We start from the raw sequence: 15,226 nt of genomic DNA on the forward strand, positions 1-15,226 counted from the left end.
TATACTATTTCTTTCCTATATTATATTCATTATTCCTTAGTGTTGATGGTATTTAGTACTTGTGTTGGAGAATCCTGTTGTATTTCTGACATGGTAACCATTGATTTAAAGTAAAATGAGTCCAGGGAATTATTTATTAAATCTACCATTTAATATGGCACGTTGGAATTGTTCATAGCGGTAGTTTGGGATTATAAATATAGCAACTGTCCCTTTCCTGAGTGGGAGAGGGAAGCCAGACCTCTGGCCAGTTCCTCCCTCTGGCTTCCTGACCTCCCCGGAGTGTGTTCCCCTGAGGTCAGAGGTCAGAGGTCAGGAAGCGATAGTGGAGGAAGAGGATCTATCCCGCAGGCAGGGCCTTCCTCCGCCTCACGCTGCTGAGAGCTGCCCGCTGAGAGGAAATGGCTACTTGACAAAAAAGCACCGAGATAAACGTTCAGATTCTCTTGAATGAAAAAGCTTTTTATTTTGCACAGACATAAGAAAATAAATGGTTAAGAGGCATATGACCTATTCTCCCAAAACCTCTTTTATTCAGTTCACAGTTATGATTCAGGAAGATTTTGTTCTCATACCCTAACTGTATAAAAGTCATTCCATCCATATAACATTTTCTGTTTCGGCCCAGTTTAGGGTTGTGTGGGAGCTGGAGCCTATCCCAGCAAGCAATGGGCGCAAGTGGGATACACCCTGGATGGGACACCAGTCCATCTCAGGGCTCACACACCCAGGCGCACTCATACCAGGGCCAGTTTTCCCAGAAGTCAATTAACCTAATGGTATGTTTCTGGAGTGTGAGAGGAAACTGGAACACTCCCAATGTAACCCCTCCAGATCCAGAACTGAACCCAGGGCCCCAGCACTGCACGCCACCATGCCACCCTAAAGCTACAATTCTATAGGCAAAGTTACAGATACAGGTCCTACTTCTCTTGATGTTCTCTCTAAACAGAGCATTAACGTTGCACATCCTGGGTTTAAGAAATCATGTCATACAGATGAAAGCACAGGTATTTGCATATGACAGTTCAGCATACCTGTGTATGCATATACAGTACATTACATGAAGACACATTCACTGGTGAGGTGTGGCACTTTCTGTATTCTAAATAATTAATGAAAAAATGCACAATACAAAGATCCATGCCATTTGGATTTTATGGGGAGGAGTAAGACAGTACGTGTCTGGAAAACAGAATCACAGACCTGGAATATTGGGCGGCTGGAATTGCTGGCAGCTGTAGAGGAGGATATAGGCATTGGGCGACTGTATGAAGTAGTCGGGAATCTCAGACACCACTGCATCGTCGTACTTGTGCCAGCTCTGAGTGACAGGGTTCCTGCAGCACGCTGTGTAGTGCCCAACATCCAGATCCCCGCTGTGGTTCTGCACACATCACACATTTTTCAAGAGTGTTAGCGCTGCAGTCACTGAACAACTGAAACAAAGTGATGAGACAACGTTTGGAGGCTATGCCTTTTCTATTCTTGCCGGTTCTCACGTGGTTTAACACAAACAGTATGGCTCGTTGATGAAACAAGGGGGGGGTTTGGTGTCACAGTGGTTGGTATGGCTGCCTCAGAGGTCTGGGCTCTGGGTTCAGTTCCAGACCTGGGGTGCTATTTGTATAGAGTTTCTATGTTCTCCCCACGTTTGCGTGACTTTCCTCTTGGTGCTGTGGCTTCCCCCCCACAGTCCAGAGACATGGTGAATTAACCATTGGCTTCTGGGGAAATTGGCCCTGGTGTGAGTGTGTGTGCACTGTGACAGACGGGACTGCTGCCCAGGGTGTCTCCTGCCTTGCTCTTGTTCCTTGCCTTGATCGACTCCGGCTCCCCTGTGACCCTGAATTGGATGAAGCAGTGAGAAGATGGATGGAGGGATAAAACGTGACCTGCAGGGCTGAAATGCAGAACTGGTTTATGGAGCTTGTGAATGGGCAGGCAGAGTGCTCGGGTGTGGTTAAGGGACGCTCTTGCGCAGGAGTTCAGTGTCTGCAGGATGAAAGCATGGAGTAACCGAGCCGACTCACCACCACTCCGTACAGGGAATACCGTGCGCGCTTCCCCGAGGAGGCAGACAAATACGGAGACAAGTCCAGGTTTTCCAGAGAGAAGCAGACATTGGTCCTCAGTTTCTTTTTCTTAAGTCCTTGGCAGTCAAAACTGCAATAAACAGACAAAACCATCGTGAATATACTCACCTTCATCAAAACTGCTTTTGTCTTGAATTCGGAAATAATATTCTGCAAAGCGCTGGTTATTAAATAGAACCATAGAGGTTTTGGAAGATCAACAGTATTAGGCAAGATGTGTACAACAGTGCGTGTTACAACATAAAGTATGATAGGGCGGTATGGTAGTGCAGTGGTTAGCATTGCTGTATCACAATGCTGCGGCCTGGGGTTCTATCTTCAAAGTTTGTATGTTCTCCCTGTATTTTGTGTGGGTTTCCTCCTGGTGCTCCAGTTTCCTCCCACAGTGCCAAAGCATACTGGCAGGTTAATAGGCTCTTGGAAAAATGTCCCCGGTGTGAGTGTGTCTGCTCTTTTTGCTCTGCGATGGACTGGCATCCTATCCAGGGTGTGATGTTTGAAGCTGGAGGTGGGATGAAGAGCATGAAGACAAGTAAGTGAATATTTGAGCTCACTGAGCTGTTTTGGCTATCCTGTCCAGTGTGTAATCCCACCTAAGCCCCAGCTCCCCAGCGACCCTGAATTGGAGGAAACAGTTGGAAGATGGATGGGTCATGGGGGACAGTCAGATTCTATCCCGGATAGCAACGTGCGCAGGATGATATATTATAAATATTATCATATTCTAAAACAGGAAATGTTTCCGTTGTAGAGAAATGTAAATTCCAGCAGGTAAGCATTTCCGAAGAACGTTACTGTGAGTGCTCCTGACAGACCAATTAATGAATGGCCGTCCCCTCTCTATGTAAGACGGAGGAGTCAGTGCCAGTGAACAGCTAGGCTGCGGGAGTACTGAGAGATGGGAAGAGAGCTAATCACCGCTTGAGGTGCAGAATGAGAATTTCAGGGGGTCTGGCCAGAGTGGTCAGCACAGCAGTGTCTTGTTTTACTCCACACTGAGAGCAAAACATTCGGTTGTTACAAGTCAGGGTGTTCTGCTGGAAGAACAGCTCGAGGCAGTCCTGAAAAACACAAGGAAATGTTCACCAGCAGGATGAAATATTGAGCTTCATGCCAGGAGCTCAAATGTAATCCATCAACAGAAATGTTCCACTTATAAATGAAAAGGTATGAAATGACAAATAGCAGGAAATGGTTGGCACAGTGGCGCAGTGGTTAGCATTGGTGTCACAGTGCTGGGGGCCTGGGTCCGATTCCTGGGGTGCCGTATGTGTGGAGTTTGTATGTTCTCCCTGAGTTTGTGTGGGTTTCCTCCAGTTTCCTCCCACAGTCCAAAGACGTACTGGTAGGTAAATTTTCTTCTGGGAAAATTGGCCCTGCTTTGTGTGTGTGTGTATTAATGTCTGTGTATTCCCTATGATGGGAGGTACTGTTTATGCAAAATTCAAAGTCACTCGAATGTGTCTCTCTCAGACCTGAGTGATCAATTGAGCAAAATGACACTAACTGAATTTAGTCAATATCCAACATCTATATACTGTTTTATTCTAAAAACATACAAGCTCAAGCAGAGTTATAAGTTCCTTTTGTTCAGTAAATAGCACTATAAATGTCTTGCCCACTAGTTTTCTTATACAAACATTAAGGGGGCATTTGTAATGCAGAGTATACTGATAGCCTACTGATAATTCATCCATTTTCGGCTTTATCCAATGAGGGAGCACAAGCTACTGATAATGACAAAATAATATTATTTATTTTTATTATTCTATTGTTTTATCTATGGCATACCAGTGGAATATGTTTTGCATTTTTTACATCAATATTTCAATTCTTGTGTGCTAATAAAGCTAGTCCTCATTACCTGATACAAATCTAAAAATTATCTTTTAATTTGCTTTTTATTTTGCCCTGTGATGGGAGAACATGCTAAATGGCTACTTGTGTGCAACGCGTGTTTTAAATTCTTAAGATTATAATTCAGATTGGTGGAGATTTTGTCCTAACGCCCTGCTAGCAGGGACGTTGTGGCTAGAAGGCAGCAGAACAACAGTGGAGCTGAAATGCGCTGGATGTTTCCAATACTGTGAAATCAAGCTCTAGTACACTCACCAGCTGTAGCTAATGTCTCTGTTGCAGCTGGCATTGGGGAAAAACAGCTCTTTTGGATGTGAATGAAAGATGGTGGGAGAATCTGATATGTTGTTTTTGACTGTGTGGACTTTCACTACATGTGAGTAAGAGACATCATGCACAGAGAGTGTGATAATTATAGACTAGATGTATTCTTGGAATGGGACTTTCACTTCAATCATATTGAACAATTCAAAAGCCTTTGTCTGGTATGGTTTATGTAAGTTATGTAAGTAAGTTTGCACTTACTAGAGGCTACCACCTCTGAATACATCTGTTGCAGCTGAAACTGTTCAGGTGTGATTTTGCTAATGTCTAAAGGCTGGATAATCACAGTATCTGAATTTAAGAAGGAGTCAAATATCAGCTTGATCTTGCAGAATACAGAAGCATTTTAATGATAAGGGCTTTGATGTTTGGCTCAGCAACTTAAGACTTTGCTATCACCAGATGTCAGGATTGTGATTGGTTAGTAATTAAACAAGGAGGTGCGCTCAATATAAAACAGTTCTGCTTTTCAAGGTTTGTCCTTACATCCATCTTCTCACTGCTTCATCTGATTCAGGGATGTGGGGGAGCCAGAGCAACAGGCACAAGGCAGGTTACACCTTGGACAGGAGGCCAGTCCCTCACAGGACAGACACTCACACCAGGGCTAATTTTCCCAGAAGCCAATTAACCCACTAGTTAATTGGACACCAGTGGACTGTGGAAGGAAACCAGAGCACCTGGAGGAAACCCATGCAAACACAGGAGAACACACAAACGCAGATAGAACCCCAGGAATTGAACCCAGGGCTTCAGAGTGAGGTAGCAATGCTAACTACTTTACCATGGTGTCACCCACTTTACCATCCCAAATAAGGAATACTAGGCAACTTCACAGCACGCTTTAAAATTACTCTCACATAATACTTTCACTATATTTTGCTGAAGCACATATCAGTATCATGCATAGAGTTCTGTTACTGTTGACCAATGCTTGTACAGAAGCAGATTCCATTTTCCTGCCTATGTTACTGCGCACTGGTTAAGAAGCTGCTGCTTCCCATGTACTGACCTGCAGGGAGCACTTGTACGCGTGTGCAGGGATGGGCAGGGACAGCACGGTGAAGACCTGGCTGGTCTGGGTCTGATGGTCGCAGAACATGCAGAGAGTCAGGTAGTGCAGCTGACCCTCGAAGAGCAGCGTGATGATGGAGGACTCGCCCCTCACAGGGGCGGCTGTTCCACTGTCTCTCCGCCTGCCTCCCCCTCTCACGGGCCTCCTGTCCCCTCTCTGCAGCCAAAGAACAGGGCAGCAGAGCCCACAGCAGGAGGTTAGAGCTCCCAGCTTTCGGTATGGCGAAGAGGACCTGATATACTATTGAGGGGATACAATTGGTTGTAAACAGTGTAATACATTTACCGGGGGATTCAGAATGACCTGGTACTATTTGCGACCTTTTCTTTGCTGTGATTTGAACTTCTTCTTTGGTAGGCACACAGTGCTCCTGCTATTAGCCTACTGAAGAGCACGTGTACTTCAAAGTTTGCTATTTTTGACATTTTACCCAACTTTTACCCAGGCAGTTTTTGGTTTTGGATCACAGACAATGGGAGAAACCTGGGTAGCCTCACGTCTGTGTCCTCGCCATGTTAATTGTACAGGAAGTAGCACAGAAGCTGACAGCATTTTGGGAAATTAAGCTGTTCAAATCCAGCAGGTTAGGAGGGACTGCCTGACAGAATGTTCAGATTGTTTCAGCCCATCCTTTTGTTTGGGCAATCTATATTTCCATTGCGAGTGATTTTAAAATAGGCACCCCCATTGTGCAAGGCAGAGTCAGACCCAGCAGTGCGTTCTGTAATGTCCTCCCCAGCTCAGGAGGAGAAACGGACGTACGTTTTTGAGTTCCTCGTGCAGCCCGTTCAGCAGGTAGAGGAGGAGCTCCTGTGCGTCCTGCTGAGTCAGGCTGTTGAACTGGGGATGAAGGTTACTGACCACAGCTCTCATCTCCACAGGGGTCAAGCTCTCACGGCGAGATGACCACACGTCTGAGAGGAACCGGACCAGAGCGCAGGTCACTTCGCCCTGGAGTCTGAAGGTAAAACAACATGCTTTAGTGGGATTTGGTAAAAAAAAAAAACTAATCGCAAAGCATATTCAATAACCTCACACTCATTATGGAAAGGCCTTGCGTAGCTGCCAGAGGAATCTTTGCAGGAAATGCCAGAGCTCCAGCTGATCGGAAGCTTTGCTGTGCACTAATTCCCAGAGAGAGGAGGTGTTTCCCAGAGAAGACAGGGGCAGTAGCTGGGGCAGCCTGAGGATATTGGCATTAACGGGTTTCCACACTGTTGGACCAGGTCCAGTGCAGTGCAGGCTGATGGTCTTTGGAAACCCATTAGTGACCTCAGCCACTATAGCTGGGGTCTTCCTATGGACGATGGACTTTTGTGGTCCACCTGGGAATTTCAAAACGGCAGGTAAAACAGCAAAGCGCTGCTGACAGGGGACTGTCATTTCCCACGTTTGAGCTCTTGTCTCCAAGACCACCCTGGCGTCATTCTTTAAAAAGCATTTGCCATTCCGATTACGAAGATGACATTTTCTGCCCCCTGTCAAAGACTGCTTTAAACAGAACAAAAGAGAACCCCAGCCTAGGTAGGTGAATCGTGATGAGTTCAAACATAATGATCACCCAGCTTGTCTGAGCAGAAATCGCTGCTTGGATTGTGTGGAGGTACAATGCTCTTTTAGTAGAAGTGAGCTTGAGCTGCAGGGCTTTATAATGAAACTGTTATAGTTCCTATTGCTTGAAGCCTAGATCTTTCAGTTTTCAATTAAGAAAACAACAACAACCCAACCCAGTGGTACAGTTCGAGCCAGGAAGGCTTACTTGAGTATATCGCTGCGGTTCCTGTCAGACAGGAGGTACTCCACCAGGGGGGAGGTGTTGGAGAGGCACTGCAGAGCAGCGTTCAGGTAGCAGGAGTTCCCGGAGTTGACCAGGCCACAGAGACCCAGACATGGCCGCGTGCTGGGATGTGCCTCTTCGGGCCATGTCACAGGACCCCTCTTGTTATTCACAGAGTTACATTCTCCGCTGCGCAAACACAGAGAGGATAAATGACAACACCCGCTGGTTGGGGTCATAGAAAATGAAACCTCTGCTGGTGCAGCAGATCCCTGTGTGATTGCGTCTTTTTTACCAACACAAAGCGTCTGAGTTTGAAATTGACGTCTAGCCCAGCAGCATGTAATTGTAAAAGAGCGCCGTCATCACTGTGGCTTTGCAAGGCACCAGAACCGTACTGTTTGCCAGCAATTAAAATATCACACATCTCAGAGTCTGACACGACTCGACAAGATACCAAACACAGATGCACACGCCCTCTCCCTTAATAGAGACCAAACTGCTGAAAGAACAGCACCTCTGCAATGGGTTCCTGCTATTTTGATCACACTACAACTTCAACATTTTAAACGCATTGCCTCAACCCTGAAAACAAGAAACACACACAGCCAGTACTGCAGATTCACTGACGAAAGGAGAGCATTAGCACTTCCTGCTTCTCAAGAGCCAAGAAGGCAACGGCTTGCAGACGAACCTCAAGGCAGGCATCTCTGTGAAATGTGGTTTGCAGGAAGAACTTGAGAAGGAAGCCAGTGACAGTGGACTGGACACAAAGTGCTCACAAGCCAGCTGAGCTGCCAGGCGTGTAGAAAAATCATACAGGCAGACTTCACTGCTGTGGTCCTGGGACAGGAGGGTACTGAGAACAAAGGCATTGATGCACCCCAGGTGTGCCGCCAGCCAGAACCCTGTCAAGAACACTGCTGACGAAGACTCCGCGCTGCCAGGGGGGCGTGGGAAGATGACAGGCCCAGTCCAGCCTCTCAGGTGAGAGCTGAGCGAAGCTGCAAACTCCTCAGGGCCAGCGGGGGCGCTCCACTGCTGAGAGGCAGAGAGACGGATGGGCCTGACTGGCGTTTCTTCTCCCGCCCAGAAACTCACAAAGCGCAGCTGTATGCCCAGGCTGGAGAAGTGCTTGGCCAAGCTGCCCTCTGTGCTGGCCGAGCCATCCATGTGCACCTGGTACCCCTTGTTGTAATAGAGCCGGAGGAGATGGTGAAGCACCTGCTCCACAACAGGACACTTGGAGTGTTTACTAAGCCTAGCAGGAGAGTACAGGTAGAAATTACAAATATACCCACTTTCCAGATCACACAGAAGGGCCAGTCTGAGACTGTTTGGCCCAGTTGCCTGTCCTCTGCACGATAATGCATATTTTTTAATGCAAAGCTTCTGTGCAGGTGAGTACAGGGACTGGAAGTTTTTAGATATCTTTCCCTGCAAGCTGTAAAAGGTTTCCCACGCTTCTTCTTCGTTTTCCTTCTTTCCACCTAAATGCTGCAGAATGTCCCGGAATCGGCCTCTCTGGAATTTTTCTTGCCATTTCTCTATGACAGGGACGGAGTGGTGAACTCTGCTGTCACGGAGGTCTGCAGAAAGACCGCCCTGCAGGGCGACGGCCAGCCAGGCCAGGAAGTCCGCCGGCTGGACAGCTTTCCAGCCGCCCTGCTCCGCGGTGGGCCCAGGGCTGTCCTCCGCAGCTTGCGAGTTAATCCTTTTACACAGCGTCTGGATCTCACTCTTGCCCAGCAGCTGCAGCAACACCTCCCTGGCTGGCTGGCCACCCTGCACTCCTGTGGGACAGGTTTTGACTTTATACCCCTCCGGCGCGGGTCTCACTTTGCGAGTTCTGAACAGGATCTGGCTGCACAGGCTGTCCTGCTCGGAAGCCACAGTCACCAGCTCCACTAGGGGGCACTCCTCTGGCACCCACTGAACCTCTGAGACAACAGCGATGATGGTATCCATAGTCATGTCATACTGGCTCAATGCTGCATTCCCATCCCAGGGCTGCAGACTCGGGGCTCCCCTGGTGCAGACAGCAGCTAATCCCCAACGCGCTCTAACACACAGCTCTGCACTTCAGAATAGTGCAGCAGGCACCATCAAGTAAGCTTTTGACTTGACCGAGATGTTATCGCTTTCAGACAAGGCCTGTTGAGACATGTCCCCTAGCACCTTTCAACGGCAGGGAAGGAGGGGTTAACAGCCGTAGGTCCGTTTCCTTCAGTGGGTGCGACTCCAGGCAGCACGCCTGTAAACGAGAGCTGTATGGGAGCACAGAGGTCATACCACACAGTTACAATCTCCTTTCTCGATGTGATTCCACCCGCTCTCTGAGATACAGGGCTGTGAAACTAAAAAACTCTTTTAAAAAATCAAGATACAGAGACGACAAACAATTGAAGACACTGTGGACTCTCCAGCTAAGAGTAATAGAAATCCATTGTAAGAGATGCCAGTCCATTCACAGCAAATTACACAACCTATAAAATAGTTGTTAAAAACCGGGCCAAACAACAGCCAATCTCGCTTTGAAGTGGAAACAACTGTCCTTGGAAATAAGGGAGGCAATGACATATTTATAGAAAAAATTGAAACAGGGGTTGATTATTGCATATTCATTTTCCAGAACTGTCTTTCAGACAGTTCATTATTCATGTGTGACAGTGAAGACGCTCCTGTGGGTACAGGTGTTTAGTTTTCATTTGTTCCCAGGCTCCTTGGAGACTCCTGTTGGCAGTTAGGGGAGTCAGCCCGAGTGAGAGCCGGAGCACCTTGACAACTGTCCCCTGGCAACCTGGCAACTTACAACCCTGCTAGGTAAAAATAAATCAGGACCTGCCAAACAGGTTGTTTCAAGAGGCAGGCAGTCACCACACCAGGCAAAAACACATAGTTGTGAGTGAAAAGAATAGCTGAAAAGCTCTGCTGTAGCCATCCATGCAGTTTTCGAAGCGTACTCAAGTGTAGACAAAGCAGAACTAATCATAAACACTTCAGTTTTCATACGAAACAAGAATGTTATTCCTGTAGTGTGCCTGGTCAGTACCTGAATGAGAGACCTCCTGGGAAAAACTAAGGTTGCTGCTGGAAGAGGTGTTAGTGGGGCCAGTAGGGGGCATTCCCAGTCCCAGTCATCTGTGTGGGTCCTAATGCCCCAGTATAATGATGGGGACACTATACTGTAAAAAGGCGCGGCGCCGTCCTTCAGAAGAGACATAAAACCAAGGTCCTGACTCTGTGGTCATTAAAAATCCCAGGCTGTTTCTCGAAAAGAGTAATGGTGTTACCCCAGTGTCCTGACCAGATTTCCCCCTGGTTTTTACCAATCATGGCCCCCTAATAATCCCCATCTATGAATTGGCTTCATCACTCTGTTCTCCTCCCCACTGAGAGCTGATGTGTGGGGAGTGTACTGGTGCACTATGGCTGCTGTACATGGTGGTGGAGGGGAGTCCAATTACCTGTAAAGCGCTTTGAGTGGAGTGTCCGGAAAAGTGCTATATAAGTGTAGGAATTATTATTATTATTATACACTAAAACAGAGATTAGTGTAACTACAAACAGTAAATGATTTTGCTAATTTAAACAGAATTTTTACATGGTTTTGAGGCTAAACATGAAAGTTACAATATAAGCTGAGAGACATATGGAAAACAGGTATGTGTCTATGGTGTATTTTAGTACCTTAATTTGAATAAAGATCAGATAAATATTCAAGGAGCCCTGACTAGCTCTGTTGGTAGAGCATGAGACTCATAATCTCAGGGCAGTGAGTTCGTGTCCCATGTCAGGTGCAAGGTTCTCTAATAACAGCAGCAGCTGTATGGGGAGGTGTTGGCAGTGGAGGATCAAGTTTCCGTGACAACAGCAACAACATTCGCACTATCTGCATGGAAGAAAGGACTGGCAATCTACTCCCGTATCGTGCCATGAAAACTCCACGAATAGTGATGGGGGGAACTATCGATAGGGTAGCCATGAATTCACACCGACCTGACGGCACATATCCTATCCCCATCCCCCAATTATTCAATGAATACAGGAAACCACACAAGTCGGGATTATAGATTGCTTAACAAACTGTGTGTTGATAGTTATTAATTGACAATCTGTTAAAAAAGATTCAGCAATACTTTTATCTTAAATTCTGCATTAAAATCCAGTTTATGAAGTATTTCATTTCTATATGTGTGGACACACACCCAGTTACAGAAAATGACTCACATCGTCCTGTTATCCTCCATGTAGTTTCATCTTTTTATTTCCATCATGATGTATTCAGTGATTTCTTTGTAGATGTAGGTGTGAGGTAATGATCTCATCATACAAGTCTCTGACCTTGGAGCTTTGTGACATCATAGATTGCTGGTATACATCCAGGTTTAACAATTTAAATAAGATTGTTTTAATCCCAGTTAGTGTTTTTATAAAAGCAGTGTGACATGCACAGCACTCAGGAGCTACCATATCCTGTATATTCAGTCAGTATTATTCTGTTATGTTATGATCCTTTGTGTGAACACACATGATTTTTATGGCAACTCTCACACTTTTTGTTCATATTCTTTTACTAGTCCCAGATCTTCTAGTTTTTATTTTAACCATTTTGAAATCACTCTGCCCACAGGAATCATAACCATAAGAGAAATGGTCAGATCTTATCCGTCATTCAATCGTTCAACTGTTTGTCAAACAAGACTCCCCTTTCCTTACAGTTTCTCACAGAGCTTGACAAACCCCTAAACGACAGCGAGGACAGGCTTATCTGAAAGTTTATTTTAAAAGCATTTCTGTACAAGACACAAGATATGTGGTTTGAATTCTAAACTGAATTGCAGGCAAACTGAGTTGTGGAATTGTTATCTAGCTTCTTAAAATTGTACTGCATTAATATTTTCAACTGATTCACAATAAAAAAAAACACTTGATCCTAAGGTATGATCTGCCTGGATAGACCTGGTAAACCTCTTTGAACAAGGTTATTTTTTAACAATCTATGGTTCTTGTGTGTTAAATCACCCAATGTCACTGCCAGTTTCCCCACAGATACAGAGCAACCACTTTACAACTATTATCAACTTCTGAAGAAAGCAGCCAAATGAGATGCAAAACATCTTTTATTATACACAAAGGGGATACAGTACAGAGCATTAAGCAAGTATTAAGGAAGTGGTAATGACATCTCCTTATCAATAAAACAAATATGAAGGAAGTTCTGCTTTAAAAACATTCATGGTTTGTTTCCCCAATAGCTCTACAAAAATGAATGCATGTACACAGGAATACTATTTCCTTCCAGCAAATGTATCCATTTTATAGAGCGCTCCTCAGACAAAGCCCCCACTTTCAACTCTCAGGGCCTTTCAGATGGGTTTGGTCATTCCTGCAGCCCCCTTCCTTGCTGAACACAGCCAGTCCCAACACCTCAGTGTCAAGACCATTGGCTGCAGTTGAACTCGCTTGCAGGGAAGGGAGTGAGGAAAGAGGACTGAGATGCAGCTTCCCGTCTTGGAAATGGTGTGGGTGCCAATCTGCTCAGGCGCCCCAACTTGAAGACATACTGTATCCTGCTGCGCCTCCTTAAAGGAGCAAACATCCCAGCTAACACAATTAAAGGGCATTTTGCTCTTAATGCATCAAAAATGCACTCTGGCCTTTTATTTCTCATTACATTAAAAACGAAAAAGAAAAGGCAAGGTTTTGTAAACCAAATTTGTAAATTAAAAGACTTTTGTGGGTGTTCTTCTTCCACGGAAATCTAAAACGGAAACATCTCAGGGCGCAGAGAAAAAGAAATACATTCATAAAATAATATAGATAAAAGTATTATATTCAGGAAAACAAGGATGGGAATCAATTCTTAAAATGTGGATATCAAGAGAAGAGAGTCTCAGTTAGTCGTGTGCCCACCTGTGGTTTTCGATGGAGACAGTCATTAACAGAATCGGTTCGCTGTCTACAGGCTAAGAATTGGTTCCCTCTCTCATGACCTGGCTACATGACCACACAGCTGTCCTTCTTTTTCACCACCTGCATTTTCTCTCCGCGGCTGGCTTGTCTGACCGCCTCGATCACCTACAACACAAGCAAAGTGACTTCAATGTTCAAAACAAAAAAAAACATACAAGACATACACGTCAGGAGCTGGCTGCTCTTGTAAACTGCTTGGTCATGGCTCACAGTACTGTGCAGAAACTATTTCCTGCTAAACAAGGGAAGCTTTTGCAGGAAATAATCGATTGAAATGAAATTTTACAACTTTCATTCAAATCACTCAGCTCACCTCTTTGGTGTCAGGAAAGCCTTTGCATTCCAGTTTGGAGAAGATTAGTTGGTCATTGACAGTGATTTCAAAGCTTGCTGTGTGGAAGAAAAACACATTTTTGAAAGGCTTGTTTCACTTGCCTTCAGACAAATCAATTACATCAATTGTTAACATACCGTTTTCAAGCACAGAAAAGAGTTCCTAACTTAAAAAAATTGTATTTTAGGTAAAACAATGACATCACCATCAGTTTCAATACTTACTCCTCCGTCCTGTGCTTCCAGAGACTTCGGCTTCAGGAACATGCTTCTTTACCTCACTGGCAAGGCTCTGATAGCGCGATGCGTAGCCTCATGCACCACTATCGACAAACACAACTAGAATTAAGGGATGATTTACTTATTTTTCCACAGTCGCTCTTTCACTGTTAATTACAGCCTGCGCAAAAGGCACCCTTCAGTTGGTGTGCGCTCAGGAACTCTTGAGAAAAAGTCTTGGCATAACACAAGGACTCGTATTTCACGAATAATCCCTAACGAGAGCGAGTCACATTGGGGTCACCACCGGAGATTTCCAATAGCACAGTGTGTTCTGGTTCTTAACTAAATTAAGGATAATTTTACTGGACTTAACTACGTGGTGATTAAAAAGGACGTTTTCGTTCCTAAAAAGTACTTGTCTTACCTGCCTCTAATAACATTTTTTTGTTTACAAATGGCGAATAAACACTTTCTTTCCTATAGACAACAACACTACATTTTCATCTAGGCTACAACAGGTAATAGATTAAAAAAATAATCTGAACATATCACGAATACATTCTAAAGTTTACCAATATTCCACGTATACCCTCACTGCCATTTCTGTCAAAGACCGGCCCTCGTTCGTGTTTTCTCCAGAAAAGAGGACAGAGCTCTGCTGCAGTTTCCTATCAAGCGCCGGGCGCTGCTGGTTAGTATTTAAAGGGCCACACCCGGAAACCCACAGGTAGAAACGCGCACCGCACCCTCCTGGGGGAGGAGAGCTCCCGCACACATTCCCGAAAGAGAAGAATACCACCGGCAGTACTGTAATCTTCAAGTACGAATCTCAGTTCCCTGCGAATTGTAAATTCAAAGAGATAAACCAGTTTTAAGAGCAGAATAACGCAGAACACGGCGTGACGAGAGGAAAAGTTGGCGCCGGATGTTTTTTTTTTATCGCTGAACAATTGTTATTGCTCAACTGGAGCAAAGTAAGGTGTGTGGAAATCAAGGGGTTGGAAAATATACCCTAAGCAAATCTCGGAAGCCTGTATTTTTAACTTAAATATACGAGCAATAAGAAGTTTGTTTTATACCTACTTCTTCGCATGCCTTTCGAGTCCGGTACTGTAATGTCCCATTTCTGAACTTGGTTGACGGCAGTGCTTTCATTAACATAAAAGCAATATGTTCAACAGAGTTTGGTTACATAAGATCCTGTCATCAGAGCTTTATGTATGATAAAGTTCTGCATTGAAACCATCACATTTTCCCCCCTCTCTTTTTCAATATGCACAGCACTTTTTTTCGGGGTAAAGGTATAGAATGTGGTTCAGGCACTAGTATATAGGCACAGTATTGGAGAATTGCTCCGAACAAGAACTCTTTTTGCGTTTTTCCTGCACCAGTGCGGTTCGCTCCTCTGGCAACTGAGAGTAGAATATAAACCCCTCTTGTCACTTTATCAGTGCATAAAAGTTATCACATGGTTCCTAGTAGGTTCCTCAATCAGTCTGGAAAAAAAAAAACATCTTGGACAAGATGGTGTGCTAGTTCTCTTTCTGCATCTCATCTCAAAGTAAA

General features: G+C 45.0%; 1 protein-coding gene across 3 annotated transcripts; it reads right to left on the reverse strand.

The window, feature by feature from the left end:
- Positions 1-138: 138 nt before the first annotated feature.
- LOC148658962 (uncharacterized) lies at positions 139-11,401 on the reverse strand. 3 transcript variants are annotated; one of them, XR_015940272.1, is made up of 9 exons: positions 11,360-11,401; positions 7,824-9,396; positions 7,112-7,318; positions 6,115-6,310; positions 5,290-5,508; positions 3,015-3,157; positions 2,034-2,166; positions 1,207-1,439; positions 139-405 (listed from the first exon to the last, which is right to left on the reverse strand). XR_015940272.1 is itself a non-coding variant. In XM_088640796.1 (9 exons), exons 2-9 carry the CDS (start codon positions 9,101-9,103, stop codon positions 341-343), a joined length of 2,424 nt encoding a protein of 807 aa, XP_088496922.1. In that variant the 5' UTR covers positions 9,104-9,396; positions 11,360-11,397; the 3' UTR covers positions 141-340. The 3 variants fall into 3 exon arrangements, 2 of the variants coding, with proteins under 2 accessions (XP_088496922.1, XP_088496923.1); XM_088640796.1 differs by having other exon boundaries at positions 141-405; positions 1,207-1,387; positions 11,360-11,397; XM_088640797.1 differs by lacking the exon at positions 139-405 and having other exon boundaries at positions 1,141-1,439.
- Positions 11,402-15,226: the final 3,825 nt, after the last annotated feature.

This window comes from Lepisosteus platostomus, chromosome 7 (genome assembly GCF_059453375.1).
Source record: "Lepisosteus platostomus isolate fLepPlt1 chromosome 7, fLepPlt1.hap1, whole genome shotgun sequence".
NCBI classification, from domain to species: Eukaryota; Metazoa; Chordata; class Actinopteri; order Semionotiformes; family Lepisosteidae; genus Lepisosteus; species Lepisosteus platostomus.